This window comes from Dendrobates tinctorius, unplaced genomic scaffold (genome assembly GCF_039654945.1).
Source record: "Dendrobates tinctorius isolate UK_male_01 unplaced genomic scaffold, ASM3965494v1 ptg000030l, whole genome shotgun sequence".
Lineage (NCBI taxonomy): Eukaryota > Metazoa > Chordata > Amphibia > Anura > Dendrobatidae > Dendrobates > Dendrobates tinctorius.
In genome coordinates, this window is record NW_027361698.1 from 21,525,811 (window position 1) to 21,541,079 (window position 15,269).

The 15,269-nt window shown below is 43.1% G+C and overlaps 1 protein-coding gene across 2 annotated transcripts in view; it reads right to left on the minus strand.

Annotated features, from left to right (window-relative positions):
* Positions 1–1,447: 1,447 nt before the first annotated feature.
* The window catches only part of ELOVL6 (ELOVL fatty acid elongase 6), a 137,208-nt gene continuing 123,386 nt past the window's right edge, over positions 1,448–15,269 (minus strand). For both annotated transcript variants that reach the window (XM_073571966.1, XM_073571967.1), the window contains exon 4: positions 1,448–3,832. In XM_073571966.1, the coding sequence (XP_073428067.1) occupies positions 3,408–3,832 (425 nt within the window). In that variant the 3' untranslated portion in view covers positions 1,448–3,407. The remainder of the gene's footprint in view (positions 3,833–15,269) is intronic.

The window sequence follows — 15,269 nt, forward strand, 5'->3', positions numbered from 1 at the left end:
CCTTTGCAACAAGATGTAAACGATTTAAAATACAAGCTCTCACAGCAGGAGAATGACAGTACATAGAAAAGCAAGTACATTGTACGCTTACTTATTTTCTTGTTAACTATAACAATTTAATAACAAGAGAATAAGGCTGTGTGCCCACGTTGCGTTTTTTAAGCATTTTTGCTGCTTTTTTTCCGCAGCAGAAACACTTAAAAAATGCTAACAAACTGCATCCCACGCAATCCTATGGGATTCCGCAGTTGCTGTGCCAATGCTGCGGATTTTTCCACTGCGGAATTGCATAGCGGTAAAATCCGCAGCATGTCCATTAATTTTGCGAATCACGGCGATTCCGCAGCCATAGGATTGCATTGAAACGCTCGCTTTACGCATGTGGCTATGCCCACCATGTGCAAAGTGAAAGCTTCATGTGCGGATGGTACCCAGGGTGTGGAGAAGAGGAGACTCTCCCCCACGCCCTGGGTTCCATATTCCTGCAAAAAATAAAATCAAAATAAAAAATAGGGATATACGGATATACTCACCTTCTGATGGCCCCCAGAATCCTCCCGCCTCTCAGCCACGCTGCCAGCATCTTCCGTTCTCAGGGATGCATTGCGCGAATCACCCCAGATGACGTAAGGGTCGCGGACCGCTACATCATCTGAGGTGATTCTCGCAATGCATCCCTGGGAACGGAGCTTGCCGGCAGCGTCGCTGAGGGCCGGTGGACGAAAGAAGGTGAGTATATCACCATTTCTAATTATTTTTTACATTCTATCTTTTACTATTGATGCTGCATAGGCAGCATCAGAAGTAAAAAGTTGGTCACACTTGTCAAGCGCTATGCTTGACAAGTGTGACTAACCTGTCAATCACTTTTCCAAGCGATGCTTCAAATCGTTTGGAAAGCGCAAGCATTCTACAAGCTAAAAACGCTTGCAAAACGGTAGTGTTTTGCGGGAAAACACATGCGTTTTACCCGCGGCAGGGAAAATTCCGCAGCATTTCTGCAACGTGGGCACTTAGCCTAAACCTTTATGGCCAGAGGAGGTTTGGAATTCTGCAGCGATTGAGTCAGTAGAGCGATGGCAACTTTTATAAACCATGGACCTCAGCAGTCAACGATTCCGCTATATAATGGCACATGCTCTGCTACTTCAAGGTGGTGGCATCCAATTACAGTACCGTATTCTAATTCAGTGAGTTCTTTAGAATAAACCAATATTTCACAAATATTATTAGAGGCCGGTTTACACGGCTAGATGTTGAATTGTATACACCTGTGGCCATGAGAATGAAAAAAAAAAAAAATCTGAATTCAGTGATTTAGGCGTGGGTCCCAATACTTTTCTCCATATAGTGCAGACCAACTTATATTCTGGCTCATTCATTTCTTTAGGTTTTTGTTCCATATAGTGTAGGTCAACATAGCAGCTGTACACAAAACAGTGAAAGATTCTTCGTTAAGATTTGACAAAGTTTATTTAGTTTAGATGCACCAAAGCAATAAAAAATTGGTTGCAAATGTGAACATGTCCTTTAATTGCTGGCTTCACAAGTTCTGTATCAGATAAATGAAAACATTTAGTAAACATATTTGTTAAGTAGAATTATGTCTGTTATAAGAAAAAAACACTTCCAAATACTTTAACATAAATGTAAACTTTATTGTTTGTTACAATAGTGAACTGCAAGTTCTCCTCTTCATTCTGAGTAACCATTCAAACAAAATGCATGAAAACATTACTTTTTTTTTCTTTTTTAATTTTTCCCTACATGGGACACTAGATCGCCTCTGCCATGTCTACCAGGAAACTAATTATAAAAAAAAGCAGCATGGATGGCAGCACCATTAAAGCTAAATAAAAAAATAAAAATAAAAATCCCTTGTGTTGCACTTTTGCTGGAAATTAAAGACGCTTTTGAAGTAGCTAGGAAAGGTGCTTCTATATACCACAGGGTAGTACACTGATGACTGCATGTTTTTCCTACAGGTTTGTCATTACCGTATAATTTACTGTACCGCCTCTAACCTTTGTCTCTTCTAATTTGCTAATATATTAAACTATCTAATACAATTAAGACTACATTAAAACATTTAACATCGAGTTACATTAAGTGCTTCCTTGAAATACTAGGAAATTGTACACATATTTGGCTTTTCTGGACTTCGTTATAACAGACAGAACACTTTATGATCTGAAGAATATGGCTTTACAACAACATGAGCCCTCAAGCTTCATACCCGGGGTTTAGTGGTACCCATTCGCATGTTGGCCTGTTTCCAATGCACAAGGACATAGAAAAGTACAGGAGACTGAAGGTAAGACAAGTTGCTTGGATTATGGTTTGAGATTGTTAAAGGAGGATTGTTAATCCATTTTGAAGGTTTAATTAAAAAAACCATTAGGTTGTAGCAAAGATCCTTTGAGTTGTATTCTCTATGTTTACCAGAAGAGGGCACTTTAATCTTTTCTGTACTGCTCGATAAGCATATACAAGAGCACAGTGTTAACGAACTCACGCGCACAACTCTGCAGTAGAAATCTGACCATTCAGAAAAATAGAAAGCATGACTGATTTTAGGCTTTGGCTATACCTATGTATAAACCAGACTGTTATAATGTCCCGGAGACCAAAACATTTGAATGACGTTAGTAAATAGTATTTTCTATCCACCCATCCTATGACATATTTGTTATTTTAGTCCACAGGTAGTTCCACAGAGACAGATGAGGATTCGATAAGTGTACACTCCATGACAGTTGTCATAATGAGAAGCTGGACAAGTCCGATCAATAATGCTAGATACAAGATCTAGTGGATATGTACGAAAATTAAGGTCTAGAATTAATACTGTAGCAACCATCTTGGGCAAGTGGTTTGTTTGCATATTAAAAAGAACCGCAGCTGGACATGACACACAACATTGGGCAAGCATCCTAAATGTTCAATTGTGTTTTTTTCTTCTACCTTGTCCGCTTTATATCATTAAACCAATATATTAATCCTTATTCTACAAAACAGGTTCTACTCTACTTCACACAGCCTTTTGCTCACCCTCACGTATCCTTGAAGTACATACCACTTTACGCGAATATCTTTTGTGTTGGGCAGTAGTAAAAACAGAGGTTTTAATGGAAAACATAGTATTTCTCCCATGTGACCCGATTACTACTGAACGGTCTATGTCCCATGGCTCTTAGAAATACCGATAGTGCAGAATGCACAGATCAGCTTCACTTCTTTAAGACAATTATTAAATATATTTAACACATTTTTGTCTCTAGGATCTAAGTGCTTGACATATGGTTTTCTTTGTGCCTTTGAATTATTTTCTTTCTCGAAATTCTGTTGTGTTTTTTTCCTTTAATTTTCAATGACCCTGAGGTATGACTTGGCATTAGGTTCCACGGTTAATCAGCCTTGGCAGCTTTTCTGGTTTTGGTGATATATGCTTCAAAGAAGAAGTGGCAGAAGAGCACAAAGTAGCTGAGGTACATGATGGAGGACCACACAATGTTGGGTACGTGGGATGGGCATTGTCCTTGCTGCATCCATGAGAAGACCAGATAATTCACCACACAGCCAATGATCATTTGAGTGATCTGAGATAACGTGATCAACATGGCAAATTTTCGGGATACCCTAAAGCCAGCGGCACGCAAGGCGTAGTAAGAATACATTACTGCGTGCACTCCATAGTTCATGGTCATAAACCAACCTCCACCAGCTACCATGTCCTTGTATGAGTACCACGAATAAAGTAATACTGTTATATGGTGATACCAGTGAAGAAAGATGAGCTTCTGTTTTCTAAGAATAATGAAAATAGTATCTCCTGAAAAAAAAAATGAGAAAAGAAATAAAATAGGGTGTTAGCATAAATATATATAAAAAATACAAAGAATGTCAATTCAGCTCACCACTCCTGTATTAGAGATAGGTATCCCAAGAATCTTCCAGGGTAGACAGTTTTTGGTCTGACTGTGGTGCACAGAGTATGCGCTGGTCTGGCTTCCAGGTCAAAGAGCTCCCAGTGGCCCAAAAGTGGATGTTTTCCAGCACCAAAGGAAAGTACTTAAAACTTTGCCTTTAATCATATATGATAAAAAATGAGCAGAATGTGCACATATGAAATAAAACCCATTCTGCTTAAGCCTTTCTGGTAGAAAAAGCTAAGTTTTAAAGGGAACCTGTCAGCAGTTATCGCCGATATATGATACGGCCACTGCCTTTCAGGGCTTAGTTACAGCATTCTATAATGCAGGTTCGCGTTAACTACTTTCCTTTGGTGCTGGAGTATACCCCCTTTTGGACCATTGTTAGCACATATACATTATGAATGTAACAGAAATTAGAACTTGTGAAAACATTAGGGATATATATGGAAAGACCAAAACATGTTTAGCAGAGGAGATTCTTTTTATCTGGAAATGCTTTAATTACAATGGATAATAACTGATAATTAGTATTGGAAATGCATTGATCATAATGGCTAATAATTGATAATTGGTATTGGAAATGCATGGATCATAATGGACAAAACGTGATAATTGGCATTCTGCCAGAGAAAAATTGGCACATACAGTAACCTCTTACTCTCTCTGGCACAGGTATCATTGTAAGGCCGGGGTAACACTTGCGAGAAGCTCGCATGAGTCTCACGTCTCAATACCCTGCACTGCCGCTGGCACTCGGACCGGAGCGCTCAGCTGCATAGAAATACATGAAGCCGCACACTCTGTGCTGGGTATTGAGACGTGAAACTCGTGCGAGTTTCTAGCAAGTGTGACCCAGGACTAATAAACGTTCTCATGTTACCACATACCCATAGCTGTAAAATCAATCATTTTCGGTATTATTGACATACACATTAATAGGAATTGTCCATGGAGGTTTATGTTGCAGTATATAGATACCCTGTATATTTTGTTCCTGTAATTGAACTCTGTCTTATAATTGGGTTTGGCTTCAGTTCATATTGGAGTCATGACAGCTGTGCCGGATGCATTTTCAGACAGATCCCAAGGATATTGTCTTATGATAGAGTCTGTCACGTTTCCATCAAGTTTCTGGTATTTTGACAGTAGTGATAGAACTAGAGACTTTGCTATTCTTGCCATTAAAATCACTGGAAGCTCTAGATCAGAGGTCTCAAACACGCCCGCAGTGCACCACATGTCTCACTACCTGAGGCAGGGGGAAGGCGCGTATTCAGGAGCGCGCGATGGCTGTTCTGTGTGCACACACTGCACAGGACCTGGGATGAGGTCACAGGAGGGGGAGGAGTCAGGCGTCACATGATCAGGGGCCTCAGTGTATGCAGGATGCTGCTGTCTGTTCTGGTTGTCATGGTGCTGGATGAAGGTAAGTTTGTGTGTGGGGTCAGGAGGGGTTTACAGGGTGGATGTAGCAGAGCCGTGTGTGTATTGAGCGGAGCTGTGTGTGCACAAAGTGTATGGAGCGCAGCCATGTGTACAAGGTGTACGGTGCCGTGTGTGTACAATGTGTACGGAGCAGAGCCGTGTGTGTACGAGGTGTACGGAGCGGAGCCGTGTGGAGTATACGAGGTGTACGGAGCTGAGCCATGTGTGTACGAGGTGTACGGAGCTGAGCCGTGTGTAGTTTACGAGGTGTACGGAGCTGAGCCGTGTGTGTACGAGGTGTACGGAGCTGAGCCGTGTGTGTACGAGGTGTACGGAGCTGAGCCGTGTGTGTACGAGGTGTACGGAGCTGAGCCGTGTGTGTACGAGGTGTAAGGAGCGGAGCCGTGTGTGTACGAGGTGTAAGGAGAGGAGCCGTGTGTGTACGAGGTGTAAGGAGAGGAGCCATGTGTGTACGAGGTGTACGGAGCGGAGCCGTGTGTGTACGAGGTGTATTAAGTTTGAAAGGAATGCTGCCCGCCAGCTCAAACTTTTTTTTATGTGTGGCCCATTTACTCTGCCGAATTTGAGACAGATGAAATGAGCATAACACATATATGAACAGAGCCTTAAGATTGTGGCTTTGTAGTTAGGCTGGGGCGACCACTGCGAATTTGACCACGACACCTTTTACATTACAAAAATGTTCTTAGTATCATTGTTATAACACAGAGGCGGGGCAGGCAGACCAGGCAGATGCCTAGGGCCCCCGCTCCTCATCACACAGGCGCTATGGGGCCCCTGTGAGGCAGGGGGGCCCGCCTGCCCCCAGCGCCAACTCCCGCCGCCGCCGCATTGAAGGAGGCAGTGATTGAGGAGAGAGCGTCAGCTGACGCTCCCTCTCCCATCATTCCCCGCTCTGCCTTTGACGTCATCGCACTCTCACTGTGAGCCAGACAGAGCAGGAGGAGACAGGAGCAGCCAGCAGCGCAGGCACGAGGAGAAGGTGAGGATTTTTTTTTTTTTTTTTAGTGTGAGTACTGGACTGTGGGGCCACTCTGGGGGGACTATATACCATGCTCGGCTGTATCATACCATGCTGGGGGGCTATATACCATGCTGGGCTGTATTATACCATGTTCGGCTGTATCATACCATGCTGGGCCGCATTATACCATGCTGGGCTGTATTACACCTTTCTGGGGGGGGGGGCTATATACCATGCTGGACTGTATTATACCATGCTGGGGGGGCTATATACCATGCTGGGCTGTATTATACCATGCTGGGCTGTATTATACCATTCTGGGGGGGCTATATATCATGCTGGGCTGTATTATACCATTTTGGGGGGACTATATACCATGCTGGGCTGTATTATAGCATTCTGGGGGGGGGGCTATATATCATGCTGGGCTGTATTATACCATGCTGGGCTGTATTATACCATTTTGGGGGGGCTATATACCATGCTGGGCTGTATTATACCGTGCTGGGATGTAGTATACCGTTCTGGGGGGGCTATATACCATGCTGGGCTGTATTATACCATTCTGGGGGGGCTATATACCATTCTGGGCTGTATTATACCATTCTGGGGGGGCTATATACCATGCTGGGCTGTATTATACCTTGCTGGGCTGTATTATACCATTCTGGGGGGCTATATACCATGCTGGGCTGTATTATACCATTCTGGGGGGGCTGTATACCATACTGGGCTGTATTATACCATTCTGGAGGGGGGCTATATACCATGCTGGGCTGTATTATACCATTCTGGGCTGTATTATACCATGCTGGGATGTATTATACAGCTCACCATCGTATACAGCCCAGCATGGTATACAGGCTGTATTATACCATGCTGGGCTGTATTATACCATTCTGGGGGAGCTATATACCTGCTGGGCTGTATTATACCATGCTGGACTGTATTATACCATGCTGGGGGCTATATACCATGCTGGGCTGTATTATACCATTCTGGAGGGCTATATACCATGCTGGGCTGTATTATACCATTCTGGGGGGCTATATACCATGCTGGGCTGTATTATACCATGCTGGGCTGTATTATACCATGCTGGGCTGTATTATACAGCCCAGCATGGTATACAGCCTGTATACCATGGTGGGCTGTATTATATCATGGTGGGCTGTATTATACCATGGTGGGCTATATACCATGCTGTGCTGTATACCATGTGGTGCTGGGGTATATACCATGTGGTGCTGGGCTATATACTATGCGGCTGTGTTATATACCATGGGAGAATATATACCATGCTGGGCTGTATTATACCATGCTGGGCTGTATTATACCATTCTGGGGGGGCTATATATCATGCTGGGCTGTATTATACCATTTTGGGGGGACTATATACCATGCTGGGCTGTATTATACCATGCTGGGCTGTATTATAGCATTCTGGGGGGGGTTATATATCATGCTGGGCTGTATTATACCATGCTGGGCTGTATTATAGCATTCTGGGGGGGGGACTATATATCATGCTGGGCTGTATTATACCATGCTGGGCTGTATTATACCATTTTGGGGGGGCTATATACCATGCTGGGCTGTATTATACCGTGCTGGGATGTAGTATACCGTTCTGGGGGGCCTATATACCATGCTGGGCTGTATTATACCATTCTGGGGGGGCTATATACCATTCTGGGCTGTATTATACCATTCTGGGGGGGGCTATATACCATGCTGGGCTGTATTATACCTTGCTGGGCTGTATTATACCATTCTGGGGGGCTATATACCATGCTGGGCTGTATTATACCATTCTGGGGGGGGCTGTATACCATACTGGGCTGTATTTTACCATTCTGGGGGGCTATATACCATGCTGGGCTGTATTATACCATGCTGGGCTGTATTATACCATGCTGGGGGGCTATATACCATGCTGGGCTGTATTATACCATTCTGGAGGGGGGCTATATACCATGCTGGGCTGTATTATACCATTCTGGGCTGTATTATACCATGCTGGGATGTATTATACAGCCCACCATCGTATACAGCCCAGCATGGTATACAGGCTGTATTATACCATGCTGGGCTGTATTATACCATTCTGGAGGAGCTATATACCTGCTGGGCTGTATTATACCATGCTGGACTGTATTATACCATGCTGGGGGGCTATATACCATGCTGGGCTGTATTATTCCATTCTGGGGGGCTATATACCATGCTGGGCTGTATTATACCATTCTGGGGGGGCTATATAACATGCTGGGCTGTATTATACCATTCTGGGGGGGCTATATACCATGCTGGGCTGTATTATACCATGCTGGGCTGTATTATACCATGCTGGGCTGTATTATACAGCCCAGCATGGTATACAGCCTGTATACCATGGTGGGCTGTATTATACCATGCTGGGCTGTATTATACCATTTTGGGGGGGCTATATACCATGCTGTGCTGGGCTGTATACCATGTGGTGCTGGGGTATATACCATGTGGTGCTGGGCTATATACTATGCGGCTGTGTTATATACCATGGGGGGTAAATTTTACATTATATTCTATAGGGGGAGGCTGTGTTATATAATATGGGGGGGCTACATTACATTCTATGGTGAGGTGGGCTGTATTCTATTCTATTTGGGGCTACATTATATTCTATGGGGGGGGCTGTATTGTATTTATTATATTTGATGGGGGCTGCATTATACTATATGAGGAGGGCTACATTGTATTCTATGGAGGGGCTATATTATACTATATAAGGGGCTGCATTATATCCTATGAGGGGGTTGCCATATATTCTATGGAGGGGCTGCATTATACTATATGGGGGTGGGGCTGCAATATATTCTATGGGGGGTTACATTATATTCTGTGGAGTGGCTGCATTATACTCTGGGGTAGCTGCATTATTCTCTAAGGGGTGGCTGCATTATATTCTATGGGGGTTACATTATATGGCGGGGCTGTATTATACTCTGTTGGGTGGCTGCATTATGCTCTATTGGGTGGCTGCATTATGCTCTATTGGGTGGCTGCATTATGCTATATGTGGGCTGCATTATACTGTATCGAAGACTATGGAGAATACACTATATGAAGAACTATGGGGTGCATTATGCTATGGGAAGTGAATTGTACTACATGGGTGACTATGGCGGTGCATTATACTATATGGAGAACAATGAAGAGTGTATTATACTATATGGAGGACTGAGCAGTGTATTTTAATATATGGAGGGCTATGAGGAGTGTATTATACTATATGGAGGACTATGGGCCAGATTATATTATATGGAGGACTATGGGGTGTAAACTGTAGATGTGCTGCTGATAACGTGATATTGTATGGTGATCTGATAGGGTGTGTGCACATGTTGCGGATTAGTCTGCGGCTTTTTCTGCAGAGAATCAATATCTCTTGGCAGAAACCGCAGGGTAAGACACATGCATTTTTCCTGCGGATTCCTAGCATATGTACAGCGGATTTGATGCAGTTTCTAGTGCGGTTTGGCAGTGCGGATGAGAGATTGATTGATTTGTATGTCCCGGAACGTACACTGCAGCTGTGGTTCCGCATAAAAGAAGTAAACATGCTGCGGAAAATAAACCGCAGCAAATTTGCGCTGAATTTTCCGCAGCATGTGCACGGCGGATTTGGTTTTCCATAGGTTTACATGGTACTGTAAACCGCATGGAAACCTCTGCGGATCCGCAGGACCAAATCTGCTGCAGATCCGCAGCAAAAACTGCAATGTGTGCACATACCCTTAGTGATCCATTAGTGATCATTCTGTTCCCATCATTCTTTCTCAGATGGTGGAAAGAGGCCGGGAAACAAGTGTTGAACGACTTCTTCAATTTTGTCGATCACACTCGTTTAGCGGCCTGAACTCAGCGTATGTAAATACAATCGAAATGCTTCTGTGATGTGCAATATGTTAGCATTTGGGGCCCCATTTTAAACTTTGCCTAGGGCCCCACTTTGCCTAAAACCAGCCCTGCACAGAGGCATACAAGTGAATGGGGTCGCATATCGATCCTGAGGGTACTGCGACCTTGACAAGCAAGTCAAAAGAAGTCCCAATGCACTGGACTTTTTTGCGACTTGATTGTCGCAGTAAGGTCGACTTTGCAAAGTGACCTTTTTCACTTGTACCAGGTGGCCTGGTACTTACTGATCTGTGTGCGCTCAACTGCCACTGCGTGTCAGCTGATTCTGACAGCTGACAACTGGCATTCCGTGCGGGTCCCGCACCATTTCGTGAGCAGGCAGAGGGAAGAAAGCCTCTCTGCCCTTGGATCAAAGACATTGCGACGTCATTGCGGGGTCCCGATTGTTGCCATGGTGATCCAATGTCGTTTGCTGCACTTGTGAAAAGAAGGACACCACTGAACAGAGGCCAGACGGAGTCAAGAGTAACTATGCTGCCTCATTATAATGAATGGATCCCTTGTGGGGGTTTCATCTGAATCATGACAATCAGAGATTTAGATGGAAACCCCAATGCAAGTGCTCAGCGTAGATTCTAGGATAAATGTAATCCCAAAGATTACATAAAACGTTTCCAATAAAAGCTTAAACTCAATCCACAAAAAAAGCAAGTCCCTGTTCAGGTCCATCATCTTTTAGCGGAAATATAAGGGACTTCTACGTAACTGGTAGTACAAAGACTCTGGAAAAGCAAAATAGCTTCTTACGCTCCAAAAGATATTCAGCAAATTCTTCTCTCCCAATCCAAATGCGCCCTCCCTTCTGAGCCCCAGCGTGCCTAAACAACATATAACATCCACACGTTTGACATTTCTGTATCATCTCCAGAAGCAAGATCTGGGCATAATGCACTGGTCACTATAAGGTACTGGTCACTATATAAGGTACTAGTCACTACACCGTACTGGTCACTACACCGGCAGTTTGCAATTTTCACTCAGCAACGTTCACTGCTGCTGGTGTCTGGAAAACACACATGGAGTCAAAATTATCACTACACCTGTACATAAATTACCAAGGGGTATAATTTAAAAAAATGGGGTCACTAGAGGGAGGGACTCTGCTTTTCTAACACTAAGGCTGTGTGCACACGTTGCAGATTTAGATGCGGATCTGCAGCGTTTTTGGTGGCACCAAATCCGCAGTGTAGTGCACAGCCAATGTAAATCTATGGGAAATGGAGATTTGTTGCGCACATGCTGTGGAAAAATCTGAGCAGAAATGCAGCATTTTTTTCCCCAAAGCATGTCAATTCTTTTTGCGAATCTGCAGCGCTTCTGCACCCATTGACTTCCATTGAGTCAGACACGGCAGCAGCAAAACCGCAGATGTAAAAAAGATCTGCGGATTTGCTGCAGATGTGGGTGCTAGAAACGCTGCAGATCGGGAGGAGGGAAGTGTGTGGGCGGAGACTGTGTGCGTGTCTCTGTGTGTGCATGTCTTCTGTGTAAGCAGCCATTGTCTGCTGGGACTACTGCATTGCCGATGATGGTAGATTAGTCCCATCAGACAATGCATGTCAAGTGTAAAAAAAAAACCAGAAACATACAGAACATACAGTACATATACATTACAGACAGTACATGCAACATATAGCATAGAGTACATACTTACCAATCTCCTATTCCCCAAAGCCCTCAATCTCCTGTAACCAAAAATAAAATAAACCAACCTATACATTACCTTTGCACCGTAGTCCATTTAATAACGAGTGTCCCACGACAATCTCCCGTGTAGAACACTGGTGATGTCAAGTGCTCTACAGGGGCTCCTGCGATGAACTGAGAAGCGGAGGTAATCCTCCGTGTTGTATCCCTCCGCTGCCGGGAAAGAGGTCCCGTAAACCTAACACTAATTCTCAAGCAGCATTGCTGTAAAGTGAAAGCCAGAACTCAGGTAACCTCAGTAATGCACTGCAGGAGCCGCTGTCTCCTGTCAGTGCATGTGGGAGGCCCTGTAGAGCAGTGACATGTTCTACAGGGGAGATTGTCATGGGACACTCGTTATTAACCTCTTCGTGACCGCCCACAGTAGATATACATCGGCGCTAGCTGGGCTTTGTGCAGCGCCAACGTTTGTCTACGGTGGGTGGTCTTGCAGCGCTCAGGAACCCCTGGGTCCTGCGAGCGCTGCAATTCATGTGCAGAGCCGTTGCTCCGACAGGTGACATCATCGGGACCTGATTAGATCAGGTCCCAATGATGTTAATCCTTTGCTATCTTCTAGATGCCACGATTGCAACATTTAGAAGATAGCAGGAGGAGACCCCTGCTATACTCACATTTCCGACTCCCCCAGTGATCAAATCTGCGTTGTCCTGGCAGCCGGAGGTCACGCGATGACTTCCGGGTCTGCCTGCTGCAGTGGCTTGTTAGACTGCAGCTGAGTCTAGCAAGCGATCTGCCTGTGCAGCACTGACAGGTCTCTTGAAATTCAATACATACAGTATGTATTGCATTGTAAGAGACCAGTGATCAGGCAAATAAAACTTGAAGTCCCATACAGGGACTAAGTAAAAAAGTAAAAAAAAGTAAAAAAAAAATGTTTTTAAACTATTAAAAAAAAAATCACAAAATAAATTAAAAAAAAAAGAAAAATATTAAACCAATAAATACATACCGTATATATATATTTTTAAATACAAATTAAGTACACATATTTGGTATCGCCGCATCCGGATCGAGCCAACCGATAAAACGGTCACACTTGTTCACGCCTTCGGTGCACATCGTAAAAAGAAAAAAAAAAGGAGGAAAAACCTTTGCTTTTTCATCATGCAGCCACGCAAAAAGTAGAATACAACGCGATCACAAAGTCATATCAAAATAAAAATGGTAGCGATGAAAACGTCATCTTGTCCCGCAAAAATCAAGCCACCATACAGCTCCAACAGATAAAAAAGTTATAGCTTTCAGAATAAATTGATGTAAAAACAATTATTTTTCCTATAAAATAGTTTTTTATTGTGAAAAAGCGGCAAAACATAGAAAAAAAATATAACTGTGGTATCACTGTAATCATACTGATCCGAAGAATAAAGCTGCCTTTTCAATTTTACTACACAGAGAACGTAATTTAAAAAAAAAACAAACTCCTGAATTCCTGGTGTTTGATCATTCTGTCTCCCAAAAATGGGAATAGAAAGAGATCAAAAATTTTCATGTGCCCGAAAATGGTACCAATAAAAACAAAACGTCAGCTAGTCCCGCAAAAAACAAGTCGTCACGTGACTCTGTCGGCTGAAATATGGAAAAATTATAGCTGTCAAAATATGATGCAAAACTAGTTTTCGCAATAAAAAGCGTTTTTTAGTGAGGCCAGACGGAGTCCTGAGTAACTCTGCTGCCTCATTATATTGAATGGATTGGGGGTTTCATCCGTCACGTCACTCAGAGATTTAGATAGAAACCCCAAAGTAAGTGATCAGCGAAGAGCACCGGATAAATGTGATCCCAAACGTTATGTAAAATGTTCGCAATAAAAGCTTCAACTCATTCCACAAAAAAAGCAAGTCCTCACTCAGGTCCATCATCTGTTAACAAAAATATAGGGGGCTTCCACGTTACTGGTAGCACAAAGGATCTGGAAAAGCGAAATGGCTTCTCATCTGCCAAAAGAAATTTTGCCCTCCCAAATTCAAAAGCCCCCCTCCCTTCTGAGCCCCACAGTGTACCTAAACCACATATATCATCCACGTTTGGCATTTCTGTAGTGATGAGGGCCCGCCTAATTTATGGGTGCATGTATCCAGAAGCACGGGATGGGCATAACGTACTGGTGACTGCAACGTACTGGTCACTACAACGGCAGTTTGCATTTTTAACTCCACAACATCCACTGCTGCTTGTTTCTGGAAAACAATTATGGAGTCAAAATCATCACTACACTTGTACATAAATTCCTAAAGGGGTTTAATTTCCAAACTGGGGTCACTTGAAGGGGGATCCTGAACTGTAATATGGCGCGCCTTCCCTTTCATGGCCTGCCGTGCTCCCAGACAGTAGTTTTCGACCACATACTGGGCATTGGCATACTCAGGAGAAATTCCACAACAAATTTTGGGGTCTATTTTTTCTTGCTACTCTTATGAAAATAAAAAAGTGGGGGCTAAAATAGCATTTTTTTGTGGTAGAAATGTTTTTTTTTTAATTTTGACGGCTCAATATTATAAAATTCTTTCAAGTCCCTGGAGGTTCAAGGTGCTCACCAGACATCTAAATTATTTTCTTTGAGGGGTCTAGTTTCCAAAATGGTGTCACTTGTTGGAGGTTTCCACTGTTTAGACACGTCGGGGGCTCTACAAACGCAACATGGTGTCCGCAATCGATTCCAGCAAATTTTGCATTCCAAAAGTCAAATGGCGCTCCTTCCCTTTCAAGCCCTGCCATGCGCCCATACAATAGTATTCTCCCACATATGGGGTATTGGCATGCTCAGGAGAAATTTCAAAACAAAATTTATAGTCCATTTTCTCCTATTACCCTTGCGAAAGTAAAAAAAAAATTAGGTCTAAAGGAAAATTTTTGTGAAAGAAAAGTAAATGTTTATTTTTTTCTTCCACATTCCATTAATTCATGTGAAGCACCTGAAGGGTTAATAAACTTCTTAAATGTGGTTTTGAGTACCTTGAGGGGTGCAGTTTTTAGAATGGTGTCACTTTTGGGTATTTTCTGTCATATTGATCCCCCAAACTCACTTCAAATGTAAGGTGGTCCCTAAAAAAATGGTTTTGAAAATTTTGTTGTAAAAATGAGAAATCGCTGGTCAAATTTTAACCCTTATAACTTCCTAACAAAAAAAAAAATTGTTTCCAAAATTGTGCTGATGTAAAGTAGACATGTGGGAAATGTTATTTATTAACTATTTTGTGAGCTATCACTCTCGGATTTAAGGGTATAAAAATTAAAACTTTGAAAATTGT